Below are 18,716 nucleotides of genomic sequence, written 5' to 3'. Positions count from 1 at the left end.
AAACATGTGACTTTTATCAGATCTTGCATGACCAGATAACCTTGAGTGGTACATTGTGCTTTTAGGTGCTATACTTACCGTAAATCTTTAAAATTGCATGTTTCCAGATCTTCAGATCTGATTTTTGTTGTTTTGGTGTCAAATAATTTATAAAATTTTACTCTGTTATTCTAAATTGGTGTGGGAGTTTGCTTTATCACTGTTTGTGAGCTGCGTAAAAAAATTGCCTCTAAGTTAAGACAGACTGCTTTTGTGCCAAGCTACCAGAAGGTTGAGCACAGGTTATTTTAGTGACTTTTTGTGGATCACCTTGACAAGGATTGTGACTGTTTCTCACAGTCCCCAAAAATGAGTGCCAGTGCGCCTCACCAGCAACCACAAGCTCAAATTAAGCACAGGCTATACCTAAGCACTGTAAAGTGCTCTGAAACAAGTGTCCACCTCAATGCAAAAGGCTATTATTGTATAAACAGAACTAGGGGAGCTGACAGGCTAAACTTCAGTTGTTTTGCTGCTTTATTCTAAGACCCTTAGGTAAGTTTTCTCATCAAAGTGAATTCTGCCTGTTCTGCAGGTGGCTATCTGGCACACAGCCTGGCCATCATGACGGACGCCGCTCATCTGTTGACGGATCTGGGCAGCATGTGTGTCAGCTTATTTTCACTGTGGATCTCGACTCGGCCTCCGACAAAGAAAATGAACTACGGCTGGCATCGATCTGGTAGGAACAATTATCTAGTTATCATTTGAATTACTGTCCAGCAAATGAGTTACAGCTGAGTTACCACCTAGTTACAGAATGAGTCAAGCCCTTGGGCAAAGGGTTGGCCAGCTGGGTTTCCTCTTCCTCTCTGTTGGGAAAGAGTAAAGTAATTTTTTAGGTCCATCCATTCTGATATGGTGCAGTTGTTGCTTATGATGGGGTGATACAGGGAGCCCCAAGTCGATCAGCGGATCGCTAAGCATCTTCTGTACATGAACTGCTGAAACAGAACTGCTAGTAAGTGAGAGTGTTCAACTATATCTCATCATATCTTTAGGGAACCTAATGCATGGTTTAGAGCATCAGGGTGTGTACAAGTTCACAGATTCTTAGCTGGTGGGGGAGGGGTACATTACCAAGAGAATACCTCCACAATGCTAAGTCACATCCATTGTGGAGTGTGTTAGATTTCACATTACTATCAAACTCTAAACCATACGCTTTGTCTTGTCAAAGAAACCATTTCCCATGGATTAGGGAAGTGTGTAGCTCTAGGCTGTGAGCTCTCGGCTAGCACGATCCATTAAAGGTTGAAAAATTGCTCATACATTTGAATGGTAGAAATCTTGTTCATAATAATACCATGTATGCCAGGCACTGCATTGGCCATTGGCATCCTACCTACAAAATGAATATGGGACTGACACTCCAGCCAGGCCGTTTTTCCAAATATAGATTTGTGGGTAGTTCTGAGTAGGCTGTCTACTCTGGTGGTGGTACAAGTAATGTCCGTTCCTCTATACGACTGTGTGTGTGCATGTGCGGAGGGCAGGCTAAGTGCAAGATATATATGTACACATGTGCGCCTGCTGTTATCTCAGCGAGGCAGCATGGGATGTCGTGCAAATTGGGAGATCTTCATAGGTAGTGGTTGTTAGCTGTGACTTGGGAGTTGGGAGAGATGTACTTGTGCTTAAGACATAAATTACTTACCTATCACTGGTTTATGGTAGGAATAGTACCCTAGGATGAATCAGGGGCGTGGAGAAAGTTTCCTTTTTTACAGCCTCCCAAACCTTATTACACAATGAATTTGCTCCCATCTTAACTCCCTAAGACATACACACAACGTTAAAGCCAGTGATGTGCCCACGCAGATAGTCACAAGAAGTAATATCCATGGGCTTGTCACTGAGCATGTCTGTTCTCACACGCCTTTACTTCTCTGTTGGGGGATATCCTAGAGATTCTTGGCGCGCTGGCATCAGTGCTTTCCATTTGGATCGTGACAGGCGTGCTGGTGTACCTTGCCACCGTGAGGATCATCAATAACGACTTCGAAATCGATGGACATGTCATGCTCATCACCTCCGGGTGCGCTGTCGGAGTCAACTTCATGTGAGTTCCTTGTCAATGTCTCTATGTCTGTATAACGTTCTGGGAGCCTGGAATATCTGTACAGAAGATGCCTGTAATTTACCTATTACAGGCGGCTTGTGACACCTCTATTCACCTGTAACAAAGAAATGACATAGCTAATTACTCATTACCGTTAGATTCTGATGTCATAGTGCCTGCTGCCAGGGCAACTGAGGGAAAGGCAGTTAACAGAGCATAGTTCCAGCTGCAGTTTAAACAACAATAGGACTAAGTTGCTTTTCCATCTGATCTGTTTTTCTAGATGGACAGTCATAAGCAGAAAATAGAAATGTTTTGCAGCATGTTCATTATTTCACCCATTAGGTAATTCTAGGAAAAAATAGAATCTCTCTGTTTGTATGCATTCTCAGTGACAGCATTTAAAAAAAAAATCTGAAGTATCTTTTTATGACAAAATATCTAACAGTTTTTTGGTGTGTTTAATTTTTCACTAGAGATTCAAACATTATTCTCCATGTTTACAAACGTCTTCTCTCTTTCCTATAAAAGGGCACCATACCTAGAGTTTAAGTGATTTGTGGGAAGGGGTACAGGGTGACCCTGTATTATAAGGAATAAAACAACCCTTGCTGTACATTATAAAGATATTACAAGTCACCTCAGAGTTCCATGACATAATAAAGGAACTTGCCCTCCGTATGGTTCATGGAACTCCCCAGTGATTTGCAATATCTTTATGATGTATGGTAGGTGTTACTTAATCCCATATATTACTCAGTGCACACCTTTACAGCACTCTTTAATTGTAAATATAAAGTGTATTTTACAGTGTTAACTACCCTTGATGAGGTGTCACCATGCCTAGATCATTTACTCAAGTTTGATCTCATCCTAAGAGGCAAGGCCACCTAATATCCTCGCCGGGTGTGAGCGATGATCACATGTAGTGAGTACCGCTATCCTGACATATTTTCCCTTCAACTTTCAGATTTGAGAAGCAATCACCATCATGCTCTTTCTATGCATATGTATTTTAACTCCTTCCTCGTCATCTGGTCCTCAAGCTAACATTATTTATAGTATATTAATTCGGAAAAAGTTAAAGACACCGACCCCGTTTCAACACACTGACGTCAGCGCCCATTATTTGCAGTGTCCACAGCTTGCTGCAGACACTTGCTGTTTGGGGCTACTTTTATCAGACTGAAGCATGGGGCGGAGGGATGATGGTATAAAGAGGAGGTTACTTGTTGTCCCCTTTTCTGGACAGATTGACATAGGTCAAGAGACACCAGAGGAAAAGCCCCAGGTCCTTTAAAGAGTTTGTCTAAGCTACTAATGAGCTGGACGGGGTCAGGGGCCTGAAGTTGGTGAATCACACAGGTCTTGCTTGTGTTTCAGGGTATGTTTGGAGCTAAAGTGGAGATCACACAACTCTACCCTTTTTATGGCCGAGCACAAAGTGCTCCGTCCATTCTGTAATCTCTCTTTGGGCTTGAAACCACGCCCATGCCACATCAGTCACTTACATTGGTTCGGGGGCTTGCCTTTTAAAATCCGCTTGCTTTCATTTGTGAAAGGCATACATGCGTCATGCCTTTTCGGGTGTTTAGCCCACCTACACACCACCGGTAAACTACTGAAAACATACGAGGTTCGATGTTTTCAGCCTGGAGTCCGGACTACTTTATCTGTTTATTTTCCACGCAGCGCAATCGTGCTGCATTTTACATAGCGCTATTGCGCTGCTTTTTTTTTGCTTTACAAACGCTAATAGCTCTAACTCGAACAAATGCAAGACCCGTTGCATTGAAAATGCTTGTTTCTACTGATTTGAACCATGCACTGAAGGCAGTCACATTCCCTTAGCTTTTCTGACTATGGGGTGACCGTAGGTGTTTAAAACTAAAAGGCCAGTTGACTTAAGAAATATCAAAAAACAAATCACATCTTAATTTTGTCGATGTATTTATTTTATATTTATGTATTGCAACATGCTGCCTGGTGGTTTCTTTAGAACTCATTCTGTTCGCACTGAATGTTTTCACTCAGGCACTAACACAGAATGGTAATCCTCTTCATGCAGAAATTCATATTTTTGTCCTCGATATTCTTGACACAATATTTTGTCCACACGATATTTGTTCGCCGATATTCTATCTGCACACCGATTAGTCTTTGTCCATACTTGGAATACTTTTTTCAAGCTTGGATTACTTTGACTTGTGAAGGTGCCAACCTCTTCAAACATAAACTTTATCAGTCGTCACCAGTTTATCAATTATTTTGGAAACCTTTAGATACCTATATTGGTAGATTTCCCTTAAACAATATATAGGCCCTCATTATAATATTGACGGTATAAACCGCCTACCGCCGCGGCGACGGCCACCAAAAGACCGTCACCTCGGCTACCAGCCTTCAGCCAGATTATGACCACATCTGGATTTCCATCAGAAGGATGGCGGACATCTGGCTGTGGCCACGCCGGCGGATGGCGGTAAGGTGGCGCTGCTGCCAGCAGCAGCGCCACCCCAGTAGACCACCGCAGACCGTATCATGACACATGATACAGCCTGGCGGTGTTCTGCTGGCGGACGACCCATCCCGTCTCCTGCCGGAGGACCCCCTCACAAAAGGTAAGTCGGGTGCTCTGACAGGGGAGGAGGGTGTTGTGTGTGGGGGTGTATGTCTGTTTGTGCGTGAATGCGGGTGTGTGTTGCGTGTTGTGTGTGTGTGCAGGTATGGATGTGTGAGCGCGTGTGTGTTGTGTTGTGTTTATGCGTGTGTCTTAATATGGGGAAAAGTACCGCCAGCCTTTTGGCACTACTTTTCTCCATTTTACCGCTGTCCTCCGGTGTCATAATGACCTCCATAGTGTTTCTAATGATCCAGTTGATTTTTAACTGTGCTAATTGTGTACTAATATTGTATACATAGAGGCTTTAAATGTAACATATGTAGCTCATTTTAAGTTCTCCTTTTTCTTTGATTCTGTGGTACTAAGGATGTATTTTTTTTTACAATTTGAACACTTCTGTCATATACCTATGATCATTTGTCTATTCTTTAACTGTTTTTTTTGTTGTCACTTGACATTTGTTAGACCGGTCAGCCCTTGCTGTGGTTTCCCCTGTCTCTCAGACTTCTGACCTTCTGTTTTGATCCTGAGCTGAATTTCGTTTTTGATGGCTTTAGGACTCTGCGCACTTTACCACTGCTGACCAGAGTAAAAGTGCAAGTGCTCGCTGTCTAAATGGTATTGGTGATTGGTTTATCCATGATTGACTTCTTTGATTTACTAGTAAATGCCCAGTACAGTGCACCAGGTGTGCCCAAGGCCTATAAATCAAATGCTACTAGTGGGTCTGCAGCAACGATTGTGCCACCCATGAGTAGACCTGTAAACATGTCTCAGACCTGCCTTTGCAGTCTCTGTGTGTGCAGTTTTACCTGCCACTTCGACCTGGCAAATGCACTCACCTGCCAGGCCCAAACCTTCCCTTTTACTATATATAGGTCACCCCTAAGGAAGGTCCAATGCAGACCCAAGAGCAGGGTGCAGTGTATTTAAAAGGTAGGACATATACTGGGGTGTTTTACATGTCCTCATAGTGAAATACTGCTGAATTTTCAGTATTGCAAGTCCTATCTCTCCCATAGGTTAACATGGAGATTGCCTTGAAATATCTTTTACATGTAATTTCCCATTGCCTAAAGGTACCCCTGCACCCGCAGCCCCCTGGCCTTAAGGAATCCGACCACCGGTCCAGCAATGTTCAGCAGGCTGCCCTCCTCCTTGTCCAGCCTGTGGTTTTCCGGGACCGACCCTTTGGACCCAGTCTGCAGCATCTTTGTGACCCCCAAGGCCCCCCTATTGAAAATCATTGGGAGACCGACGCTGTGTTTGCATCCTGCACCTGGACGCCCCTGTGCCGCTGAGGTTCTGTGTTTGGTGCTGACCTGTGCCCCCCGGTGCTCACCTTAAGCCCCCAGGTGTGCTCCCCGAAGACGCGGGTACTTACCTGCAGGCAGGCCTGATTCCGATTGCTCCCAGTCTCCATGGGAGCCCATGTTAAAATCTACATCAACTTTGACCTCTACACCCGGCCGGCCGGTGTTGCTGGTGGTGGGTGTTTGAATCCCAACCTGTGGACATCCTAATCCCTGGAGACTGGAACTGTAAGGCTTGTACTTACCGCAAAATTTTACTAACTTTTTTCCCCCAGAACTGTTCCTGAAAATTGTACTGTCAACAGATATTTGCTATTTTCTTGAAAACCGTTTAACTTGCCAAATTGAAACAAAGTGGTATTGATACATATGTGGATACACTCTTGCAAATGTACTTACCTGCAACCTCAACTTTGTGGTCCTAGAAATAAAGTAGCAAAATATATTTTTTCTATATAAAAACAATTGGCCTGGAGTTAGTCATTGAGTGTGTGCTTCTTCTAGTGCTTGTGTGTGTACAACAAATGCTTTGCACTACCCTCTGATAAGCCTAACTGCTCGATGGCACTACCACAAAAGAGTATTATCTACTTTAGCCTCTATTAAGCCTCTGGGGAACCCCTGGACTATGTGCGCACTATATCTAATTTTTATATAATATGTACAGAGACAGCTTGCTACAGTATTCCAATTCCCTTACTGATTATGATAAGGCTTGTGTCCATGGATTCCAATGGTAGTTTTTCTGAGAAGTTCTTGCATACCTTTCTGGAATAGTTATTTCGATAACCCCACCCAGGGGTTCCTAGAGTTGCTAAATTATCTTATTAACAACACAGTTTATAAAGTCTAAGAGTATTTATGTATTGAGGACCATGCTTATAGCTTAAAAGCATTCACAATGATAACTCCATCCATGTTTTACTGAGCACCCCATCTACATAATCCTGAAGTAAATGTACTTAGAAACTCATCCATAGAATCTTAATTAGTTACACCAATTAGACTGAGCACGCCATCCATGAATTCTACGAGGAGTTATACTTTCAACCCCCTCCGTACGTTCCAAGAGTTGTTATGTGGAGTACCTCGTATGCTAGAGTGTTAGAATAGTTATGCTAAGATCCCCATCCTTACTTTTTAAGAGTAGTTGTACTTAAAACGTCATCCGGAGAGTCAAAGGACCTTCATATGGAGAACCACTGCCATACATTTCTGGAGTAGCTAGGATGGGAACTTCATCCATACATTCTTAGAGTAGTTGTTCTACATAATATTACTAAGAGACTTACAAATACGACTGCTAACAGCTTTATCATCAAGAAAACTTTTTATATCTATTTATTTAGTATTGATGCAGTCATTCTATAAATCATAGATTTGTCACATTCCTGCTTCTTCACATAGCATCAGAAGTCTCAGCCCACCAACCCCTTGTATGATCTCAGCTTGTGATTGTGGATATACAAATAGTCAATGCATAGGTTCTTTTAACAATGAGCACACATGATGTGATGAGCTGTTGAAGAAGTCTGCTCCCACGTTATAGCGGGTGTGGCAGGCGGTGTGGTTGGTCCTGCTCCTACCTTTATTGGTGGCTGGAAGTGTTTCCTTTACAGGCTTGTCTTCTGAGCTCTCTTGAAGGATGTTGGGTTGGGCCCTCAGATGTTACTTCAAAGTGTTGCATTACTGTGTTCCCCCTGCCCCCCAAGTCACTGTTAACTATCCAAAGTATTTTAATTTAGGTTTTAGGTGTATGGCTGTATGTGGTATTTGTATTGTGCAAACTTTTGTCGAAAGACTGTGGCACACCTTACAGTGCCAATGGCAAAGATGCATTCAATACGTGATTGAAGAGGGAGCTGTGTCCTGTGTGCAGACTGTTACTGCTTCTTCATGGTCTTCTTTCGAATGGCAGACCGTCCAAATTGTTCAGGGTTGGACTTGTCCTGATGGAAAAAAGGATGTTGTTCCAGAATTAGCTAAACAGAAGCCTGGAGCTCTGTCAGTGCAGGACAGATGTTGCCCGACTGACACCCACTTGTTTTTGTGTTCTTTGGAGCTTGGGAGTTTCTTAGTTAAAGATTGCAGGATAGATTATGTTTAAATTACCTATCAGGAGAAAACCAGAGCCTTAGTGAATTTAATGTGGGGACTCTTCTGCATGTGTTTAATCCACTGGTTGAGTCGTGATAAGGTTAAAAGTCGGTCAAACAAAATTTCTAGTAGTTTGGGGCATTGTTTACCAGTAATTGGTGGGGTCTCCAAGTTCCTGCAGCCTTGAAAAATAGAAACGGGTGCAAGCTGCCTCTCTCTTCAATGGTGCTTCAAAGATGGGCATTTCTTTTTAAAATAAATATTTTATTGATTTCACAACCAAGGTGAACTTGGTTCTCCACATATTGTATTCACAATATACATCATCATGAACAGTAATACAACACATCATTCTGACAGCAATATTCAGTTAAGAGACAGAGCCACAACATTTGTTGAACCAGCGCCAGCTTCCCCCTCCCTCACCCACACCCCATATGCATCCCCGTAATGTTGCCATGGGTTGCCCCTGTGGGTCCATGGCTTATCTGGTCAAGGTTCTAGGTGTATGCCTCTAGATTCGGTTCAACCTTTCCACATCTTGAAATTTTTATGGAGGCATCCTCTTGCCATGGAGATTGGACGTTGCAAGCCCATGCAAAAGCCCATGTCATTGGCACATACCTCTATAGAGGGGGTAGCCATGTCTTTTCACACCCCTGCAATGTCTCTCTTGGCAATTGTAGGAAGCTGTCCTGGTGCGTGGTGAGCACCTATAGTGTTATCACCATATTACAGGTCCAGGTATCCCCTATTAGTGAGGTGTAGACAGTGTCTAGAAAGCCAGGGCTCTCTAAAGGTAGCTGTGGATGAGCCGCCAAGGCTTATCGAGGAGACATGTAACGCTTATGCAATACCAATGTAGTCACACAGCACTGACACACATAAAAGGACCACACAGTGTTACAAAAAAATAAAAGTACTTTATTATAGTAACACAAATAATAAAATACTGAATAGGCAATACTCCAACAGGAGGTAAGTAGACACACTATTATGGACACACTAGAAGTCAGTGATTAGGAAAGCAATGGCAAATAGAAAAAAGTGAAGGCGCTGGGGGAGACTAAACCATATACTGAGTAAGTGGAATGTGAAAGGCAGCCCCCGCCAAAGGAAGTGGAACAGTAGAGGGGAGCTGGAGGAACTAGGAGCCCCCCAAGGTAAGTACCAGGGTGCCCCACAGCAATCAGGGGAGTACAGATAAGTACCTGGTTTTTCCCCAAAGCCACGTGAGAACTTTGAAAAAGGACTGTGCAAGACCCAGACAAGACTGGAAGAAACTAAAGGTGAATCCTGACAGAAGAGGACCTGCAAAAGAAGGGACCAAGTCCAGTTTGAGTTGGAGTATCCGGCTGTGGCAGGACACACTACCCAACGTTCTGTGGAAGAAAGACCAGGTCGACGGTGGATGAGGAAATTCAGCAGTGCAGCACAGGAGCAGAAGAGGAGTTCCAGAAGTGATGCAAGTGATGTCCCACGTCGGCAGTCGTGATGCAGTCAGTCAGTGGTGCTGGAAAACCACCAACAAGCCTTGGCAAATGCAAGAGACAGAGAAGAAGGTTTTGCAAGGTTGAATAGGACCTGCAAGGCCCAGGGGACTCGACTGAAGGAAGGGAATCTGAGGTGACCCTCAGCAGCTGGGAGAGCCACAAGAAGAGCCCCCATAGGCGAGCGACAGGCAGCAGGCACAGGAGTTGTAGTAAGGCCCACTCAGCATACCTGAAGAGGAGTCCCACATCGCTGGAGCAGCAGGCAAGAGACTGTGCTTTGCAGGGAAGAGTGCTGGAGGCTGGGGCTACACGGAGCCTGATGATCCCTTGGAGGAGGAACAAACAAGCCTTGGTTGCGGTGCACAGGGGTACTGTCCTGCAAGAAGAGGCAAGGGCTTAACGTCTCCCAAGTTGGACAGCTGGTAGAGAGGGCCAAGGGGACCACTCCAGACTACCACCTGTGATACAGTATCCACGCAGTTCCAGAGGAGAGAGGATCCACGCAGCTGGTCGGCGTTTCACTTGGTGCCTGCAGATGCAGGGGAGAGACTCCTTCACTCCAAGGGAGAATCCTTCTTACTTCTTGTGCAAGCTGCAGACGTGTCGCCCTCTGAGGATGCACAGCCAGGGAAATGTTGCAGTTGCTGGAAGGAGTCGGAGAAACATTGTTGCAGAGCGGAGTCATCGCTAGAGTTACAGATTGTTGGTTCCTGGAGGGCCAGTTGCAGTCCCGGTGGGCAGAAGATGAAGTAAATGATGCAGAGGAATCCTTCTGGAATCTTGCACTTCAAATCTGAGTACCCACCCGAGAGGGAGACCCTAAATAGCCCAGGAAGTGGGATTGGTCACCTAGCAAGGTGACCACCTATCAGGAGGGGGCTGTGGCGTCAGCTGCATGACCTGGCCATTCACATGATCACAGGGGCCTCTGCCCACCTTGGATTCAAGATGGCAGAATCAAGTGGCCACCTGGAGGAGCTCTGGGCACCACCGCTGGGGTGGGAGATGGACAGGGGGGTGGTCACTCCCCTTTCCATTGTCTAGTTTTGCGCCATAGCAGGGACTGGGGGTCCCTGGACTGGTGCAAACTGGTTTATGCAAGGAGGGCTCCAAATGTGCCCTTCAAAGCATGCCAGTGGCTTGCGGAGGCTACCCTTCCAAAGCCATGTAACACCTATTTCCAAGGGAGAGGATGTTACCTCCCTCTCCCACAGGAAATCCTTTGTTCTGGCTTCCTCTGCTTGAGCTGGTCAAGCAGCAGGAGGGCAGAAACCTGCCTGAGGAGTGGCAGCAGCGCGGGCTGCCCGGAAAACCCCAGAAGACTAGTAGGAACAATGCTGGGGTCCTCTAAGGAGCCCCAAGAGTGCATGGATTCATACAACAAATACTGGCAACAGTATTGGGATATGATTCTGGCATGTTTGATACCAAACATGCCCAGGTTCAGAGTGACCATTATGTAGCTGGGCACAGGTAGTGCCCTGTGTCCAGTTCATGGGTAAACTGGCTTCCCCACACTTACGAAGTCCAGTGTAATGGGGCTGGAGTACGTAGGGGCACCTCTGCTAATGCAGGGGTGCCTTCACACATGGGTACCTGAACCATGCCATCTGGGCTAAGAGAGCCTGCCATAGGGGTGGCTTACAGTGACCTCTAGTGAAAGGGTGTGTGCACCTTTTCACGCAGGCTGCAGTGCCAGGCCTGCAGACACATTTTGCATGAGCTCCCCTGGGTGGCACAATACATGCTGCAGTCCATGGGGACCAATGGTGCCCCAATGCCCTGGGTACCTAAGTACCATATACTAGGGACTTATATGGGGACACCATTTGTAGGGTGTGCTAAGTCCTAAGCAACCAAATTTAGAGGGAAAGAGCGCAGTCACTGGGATCCTGGTTAGTAGGATCCGAGTAAACACAGTCAAAACACACTTACAGCAGGCACAAAGTGGAGGTAACCATGCCAAAAAGAGGGTACTTTTCTACAGCAATAACAAGGCCCAGCCAGAGAAGTGTCCTCAGATATCTCGTGCCATCCACATCATCTGTTACATGGAGGAGCACTGGTCTGGGGTCCCTCAGGATTTTCCAGCCCAGCACCCCCTCCAATCGCCCCACAACCCCGTCCCAGAAGTGAGAAAGAACAGGGCAGTGCCAGAAAGTGTGATATAGAGTTCACTAGGAGGCCCCACATCTCAAGCAGGCCTCATCGGATATCAGTCCCATACTATGGAGGCAAGCCTTGGTGTAGTATACACGGTGGAGCAATTTCAGTGGTGGGTAAAGAATAATATGAAGGCTGGGGTATTAGCAGGAAACACAGCTAGGCATGGAAATGTACTGGAAATATTATTATGGGCATAACACTGCCCATAATGCAAAGGTGCCATAGTGTTGCAGAGTGCAAATGAGACACTGGACTTCAATATGACCAAATTAAGAAGCCATTCTTTGAAGTTTTAGCTGTCAGCAATTTCTTGTTTTATTCATTATATTTGGGCCTATGGTAACCATAAACCCCCAAAAAAGGCTGCATATTACTATTTTGATGTTCATATTTTTGGATTACCATTATTTCATATTTTGTTTTCAGATTACCATAAATTTGACCTGATAAGTATGTATACAATTATCATCATTTTCAGGTGTTTTATTTCTTTTTTTTTAATTTTAATTACTTTTTAGGGTCAAACCATGCGTCTAGATGCGCTTGCGTCTCATATGCGAGACGCTGCTGTGGTCAGAAAAGGGCATGGAACTGCCTGTCACTCACCATTTGTTGGTTTGCATGACACTCTTCTTTACAGCCTCAACATTTGTCAAGGCACACCTGGCATCATTTCCGTTCCTCTGTGTGGAGCAGGGATCAAGCACTAATTGATTTCAACTTAATTAATGCCCGTCCGCTGCTTCCGACATGATCGAGGTAATATTTTGTTCTAACTTCCAGTGCCCCGCAAATGGCTTGTGACTGGCAAAAACATGCCCAGCAGGACAAACAAAATTGCAAAGTTTAATTTTTTAAAGCTAACTTTATTTTATTTTAATGAGTCGTCTTTTCTCAGTTTCCACTCATAATTTGTTTGTTTTTGCTTGTGGCTTCTGTTGTCAAAAGATGACAATCAACTTGTTTGAAATATGCGAAACCCATTGCATTGCAAATGCTTGTTCTAAATAGTGGTAGGTCGAAATTGTAGATCTGAAATTGTGGTGATTCACCTAACTAAAGCTATCTGTTGCTTCCTTTGCAGAATGGCTTACATTCTTCACCAGTCCACTGCGTTTCATGGACACAGTCATGGCCCAGAGTATGAGACAATCGAAGATAGTCCCACCAGTGCCACTGGTGGATTTTCGCAGCACCTGAGCCCTCCCAGCAACACCAGTGTGAGGGCTGCTTTTATCCACGTAATCGGAGATTTACTGCAGAGCATTGGAGTCCTAATCGCAGCCATCATAATCTATTTTAAGGTGCAGTTTTAGGACAAACCTATGGGGAAACCCCATATTTATGATCAAGTTCAATCATCTTCCATAGATATTCTACCACCCGGCAACAAAAACATTTCGGACCACAGTCTGCATCAGGGATGAAAAACCAAATTCCAGATCTATGCCAGATTTCAGGATACACACATGAGCTAAATTTAGATATGTTGCCTGATTCACTAAACGTTTTCTGGGAGCAGTGTCTGTTACTCCTGTCTAAGGTGTCAAATACTCCTGATTATCTAGGCCTAATTCACAAAACTTCTTCTAAAATTAGTGAATCACAAAACGGCCTTTACTGCCAGTACTTACAGACCAAGTGACAGCTAAGTCTTGAGTAAGAAACAATTACTCCTCGAAAATGTTTTGTAAATGAGGCCTGGCTAATCAGTACTAATTCACAGCTAAGACAGGTTGAAGACACAGCTACTCACAGAAAAAAAACTGTGTTAATCAGCCTCAAAGAATTGATTCTAGTCAATGGTTTTCCTAAATGCCAGCATGGATTTAACCCTCCTTTATCTATGCTGGCTACCCCGCCTCTCCCTTTTACTTTCGGAATTCTACTCCAGATTCCAGTTAGTGAGGAAAATATCTGGAACTGAAAAGCAAAGTAAATCTCAATGCTGTATCCTGTTTTAGGGAATTTGAATGTGAATTCTTATTTGCTATTTTTCACTCATATCAAACATGTAGAACTTCCTCCAATAGTTCACTCTGTAGTAACTGTTGTGTATAATTCTAGGCGGGAACAAGAAGCACTGGAGTGACATAAAATCTATAATTTACATAAAATGTAGCAGCCAAAATTCAGCCCAGGTAGACAGAACTGAAAATGCTTTAGTCACAGCAGGGACCAGGGACCACATGAGCTGGGGCAGAGGAGTCTTTGATGGGGGTTCAGTGCTCCTCCTCTGTCTCAGCTGGTGAAGTCCACTCATGAATGAACAATGATAAACCAACTTGGTAGTGAGATTTTAGCAGATGTTCTCATCTACAAGCAAAGCGAGTGCAAGGAAAGGGAGCTCTCCTGCCAAGAAGTGTCTGTAATACTGTGGGTGTTTCTGGCCTTTGAGTTCTGCCACTTATGTCACAGAGGCAACATGGTAGGAGCCACCCCCCCCCCCCCCCAAGTACAACCTGAGCTTCAGAGTGGTCCGCCTGCATCAACGTCAATTAGGAGTTGCTTGAGGTAGCAGCTTCTTCCCTTGGCCGGTTCTTTGGTACTCCTGGTGCCGATGACACCTCTGGTCTCAGGTGTTGCAAAGGCAGCAGCAGAAGTGGAAAATACACTTAGGCCAAGAGCCATGTTTATTATTTGTGGCTTCCACTCTTGCCTTGATCGTGGTGCCTCAGCAACAAATATGAGACTTTCAAGAGCTTAGAGTTAAACAAATAGCCCAATGATGTCATCAAGGGTCACAGGTTGCATGATGTTACTTCCTGGCATTTTTGTAAATTGACCTCTATGTGTTCCTGCTGCTCCTAATGCCCTCAACCGCTGCAGAGTGCAATATATTGGATCATTGAAGGCATGAAGTGGTGGCAGCTCTGAGGCGGAGACTGGCACGAAGAGGGGCTGATTGGAGAAAAGTCTAGGTGGAAATCATCATCCTCAGAGTAACGGGCTGAGAGAGAAGCAAAATGGGAAAAAGGGCAATTAGGTTTTGTCTGATATGAAAAAGAAGGGAAATTGGGTCATGTGGATTAGGCAGGAGGTCACAGTGGTGTCCTCTCTTTGAGGAAGAGCTGCAGACTAATGTACCTTCCACTACATCGGTACTGATGCCCACTAGAGGTAGTAGAAAAATATATTACCTGATACATTTGTGTCTCACAAAGGGGCTGTGGCTTTTAGAGGGTAGTTCAAAGGGAGTATTTTTGGAAGATGTGGCGACACATAAATATGTGAGTCTCAACCAGGCATTAAGGACAGTTTTCAACCACATAAGTTTCTGGTTTTAAACATACATGATGTGACCAGTAATGCTGGGCAATAAACTCTTTCCCAGGTATCAGTGAAAAGAGCAGCATGCACTCAGAAATATGTGACGTGGATGCACTCCATCCCTACCAGTCTTTCGTGCTTTTCTGATTTGGGCTCACGTCACATTGACATCTTTGTTCTTGTCTTGCAGCCTCAATGTAAAATTGCAGACCCCATCTGTACCTTCCTTTTCTCAATCTTCGTCTTGGGAACCACACTTACCATACTGCGAGACGTCTTCCGAGTCCTTATGGAAGGTAAGAAATGTCATGACCAGTTTCCTGAAAACCTTCTTGATGTTAAGATGTCCTAATATGTTATCCCTACAAAGGAGGATGAGTAAGGTACACCCACCAACCCTAGACGACTACTATGCAAGATTGGTCAAACCCACCTATCTCTGGCATCTAAATAGAAAGACATAGCTCATCCCATGAAGATCAAGGAAAGGACAGGTGACCTAAACATGTCACCACTTATAACATATGCTGTTTGCCAGCACTTGGACTGGTAAACCTGGTTGATCTTTCATGGGTAGGCTGCATGTCGGTTCCCTGTGGATATGCAGCTATTTTGAATTGAAAAATCTAGTATTACAAATAAAAGGCACAACTAACTGGGTTGTGATACAATGGAGATATGGAGGTGTTTCTCTGGTAGGGGGCAGAAGTCATAAACTTGTTCTCCCCCCCCCCACTCCAGTCTCTCATTTCTTCCGGACATACTGTGCACATTATGGGGGCTCATTATGAGTATGGCAGTCTATAGACCGCCACACTCGAACTGGCTGAGCGGTCTGACCGCTACATTACAACCCTGGCGGTCGGACTACCAGGGAACCACCAGCTCCGCCAGGATCTTTGATCTCGGCAGTCTGGTAGTGGCGCAGATCCTAATCTGCCAGGATAGAACTGCAAGCAGCGCTGGCTTGGGGATTACAATCTTCTTCTCTGTAAGGTGTTCAATGGAGTTTCCTCTTTGTAGCAAGCACGACAAATAATTCAACCTAGCTGACAACAACCATGTCTGTTGAGAACCCAACCCCAGACTGTGCTTTTACCTACATCTACTGTCAACTAAAGCTTTTGCATTTTTGTCTGTCCCGCTGGCTGTCTAGGTGTGCCCAGGGAAATCTCTTTCAATGCTGTGAAGGAAGTCTTGTTGTCTGTGAAGGGAGTGAGAGCAACACATGGTCTTCGGCTGTGGGCGCTTACTCTCAGTCAGAATGTAGTATCAGTCCACATTGCCATTGGTAAGTTTCATTCCCAGCAGAGGTATTTGTTGCTGTCACTGATTGATGGGGCTGCATTGATGTTGGTATTTCTGTCTTCATGATGTTGACCACCCCTCAATACATGTTACTTTCTCCAATACACAAGATAAATGATTGATGAGGTGTAACTCCAAGTTTGGTATTTCCCCCTTCTGTAACAACAGAGCTTTGATTGACTAATGCCGCTGATCACCTCCACCATGGTCCGCCTGGTAAGATGACTCCTGTCCGGTTCGCCTGTGTCTGACCTCGGTTGGAAGGAGTCTGCTCCACTCTTGCCTTTTCTTCTAAACCATCTCTTAATTTTTCCCATCAGATGGCAGCGCTGATGCAGAGACTGTGCTGAAGGAAGCTACTGACATACTGCAGAGCAAGTTTGGCTTTTTCAGCACTACCATCCAGGTAGAAAGGTATTTGGAAGAAATGGCACATTGCTTAAAATGCAAGGATCCCAGGGATTGATCCACCAACCCCTTCATCCAGACATTAAATCAGAGAGGCAGCTGTTGAGCAGGAACTCACAGCTACTGAGCCACCCCAGTCACTAATGCCATCCCAGAATCTGACAGAAGCCAGTCTTGAGGGGACATGCCCAGCATCGCTGCCTCTCCTGACCAGATCGCTGCTAATGCATATCTGTCATGGCTGCCTGGGAGCCATACTTGGTTGGGACATTGTATTGCATCACCTTGTGTTTTCCAGCCTTTTGTTTTAAGAAGGATTTCGGAACGGTGACCGTTGTGTTTCCGTCAAGCACCGTCCAGCATGAATGCAGAAAAAGGCACTGTGTCCTAAGTAGTTGACTTGGACATACAGAATAAACTGGGTTACAACTTCAGTGAACTGTTTGCCCTACACTGCCAATTTCTTCTCAACTTTATCTCCAACACAATTCCAAATAGTCTCTCTGTCCCATGATTATGCAAGGGTTGAGGGACCCTGGGTGAACCAAAGCCAAAAATTGGTGTCGGTCAGTTGGAACTCCAAAGTCAACATAAAACCTCCATCATCATTTCCAGACCACCCAGTGCGCTACAAGGACATAACAGTGGCCGACTGTGACAAATGCCGGTAACGTAACAAAATGCAATTTTATTCTCCAAATTCAAAGTAAAGATACAGACTATTTCCTTTGCATCCACTTGCCTGGCTGTACCTGGGTAATCCTGTCGAATTTTAGATACTCATCCTTCAAGACCGATACCGCCCTGGACACTGCCCTATATGTGAAAAAAATACAAACTGTTAAACTTGATACATTCATCCAGCTTCCGACATTCCAATGTGAAGTTACAAAAAATTGCAAATAATGAAATCCCACAACATACTCTTGGATTCAAGTCTACAGCATTATGGAAGGATATTGATGTGTGATGGATCTTTGATGAAATGTATCTGTAATGGTATTTTTAATGCAAACCTTGGTAAGTGAGGATGATGAGGATTATACAAACTCCTTCTTCTTCCTTTGCAGAGGTTCTTTGACCAGACTCATATACATGTCCATGCTCTAGGATCGCGAGCTATACCCATTATTAGTGTTTTTCCCTTCCAACTGTTGTATTTATTTATTTATTTTTATTCCCCACTCCATTGATAGATCTGTCTTCAACAACCACCAAGTCTCCCTTGGGTGGATTCTTATCACAGGATGATATTCATCCCTCTGCTGTTGTGGTCCATCAGTGCTAGGCACAGTAGTTGAGCACCAGCTGGTAAGGAGATGTTACACTGGAGTTTTGCTTTGGCATTCCATACCTTCAATAACAGATTTATGTAAAATATTCCAATATCAGCAGAGAAGCTTGGCTAGCTGAAGTGTTCAGATTACCTGACTCAGGCCCATTTATTATGTACAGTGCATTCATGGCGTAGACTTTACAGAGTTGCTGGTACCAACTAACCCCTAAAGATTAGAACCCTCATCCCCATCCCTGCCCTTGAGAACATGCTGAGGTCAGGACAAGACCAGGAACATTAGTTAACATTATTAACACCTATCGTTTTGAAACCTTGAGTAATAAGCTTTTTGTAAATGGCCTCACCATCTTGAACAATTTCAGGTTGAGTCTATCATGAAAGAGATGAGCACATTAGGAATACCCTGGCTTGTAAAATGTTCTAATACCACAAAATGACATCCAAGCGAATGTCGCCAAAACATAGACACAACAAACAAAGAATGCATAGCTACCTAGGGAACAGTGTGATTACCATAATCCTACAGATGTAGCTAGGTGATTGAGGGAGCAAGTTTCACAGACTGGCTGATCTAGTCTTTAGAAGTTATAATATAATGCATCTTGGTTCAGGAGGGGTGGACTTGTGCCATGAGAGGCAT

The 18,716-nt window shown here is 44.5% G+C and overlaps 1 protein-coding gene across 1 annotated transcript in view; it reads left to right on the top strand.

Moving 5' to 3' along the window:
• The window catches only part of SLC30A3 (solute carrier family 30 member 3), a 78,654-nt gene extending 60,983 nt beyond the window's left edge, over window positions 1–17,671 (top strand). The window contains exons 3-8 of the mRNA XM_069236503.1: window positions 575–721; window positions 1,948–2,101; window positions 12,878–13,097; window positions 15,254–15,359; window positions 16,220–16,354; window positions 16,692–17,671. Of these exons, the coding sequence (XP_069092604.1) occupies window positions 575–721; window positions 1,948–2,101; window positions 12,878–13,097; window positions 15,254–15,359; window positions 16,220–16,354; window positions 16,692–16,837 (908 nt within the window). The 3' untranslated portion in view covers window positions 16,838–17,671. The remainder of the gene's footprint in view (window positions 1–574; window positions 722–1,947; window positions 2,102–12,877; window positions 13,098–15,253; window positions 15,360–16,219; window positions 16,355–16,691) is intronic.
• Window positions 17,672–18,716: the final 1,045 nt, after the last annotated feature.

The sequence above is a fragment of the Pleurodeles waltl genome, chromosome 5 (assembly GCF_031143425.1).
Source record: "Pleurodeles waltl isolate 20211129_DDA chromosome 5, aPleWal1.hap1.20221129, whole genome shotgun sequence".
NCBI lineage: Eukaryota > Metazoa > Chordata > Amphibia > Caudata > Salamandridae > Pleurodeles > Pleurodeles waltl.
Note: the sequence above shows the minus strand (reverse complement) of the source record. Positions and strands in the feature narration are given on the sequence as shown.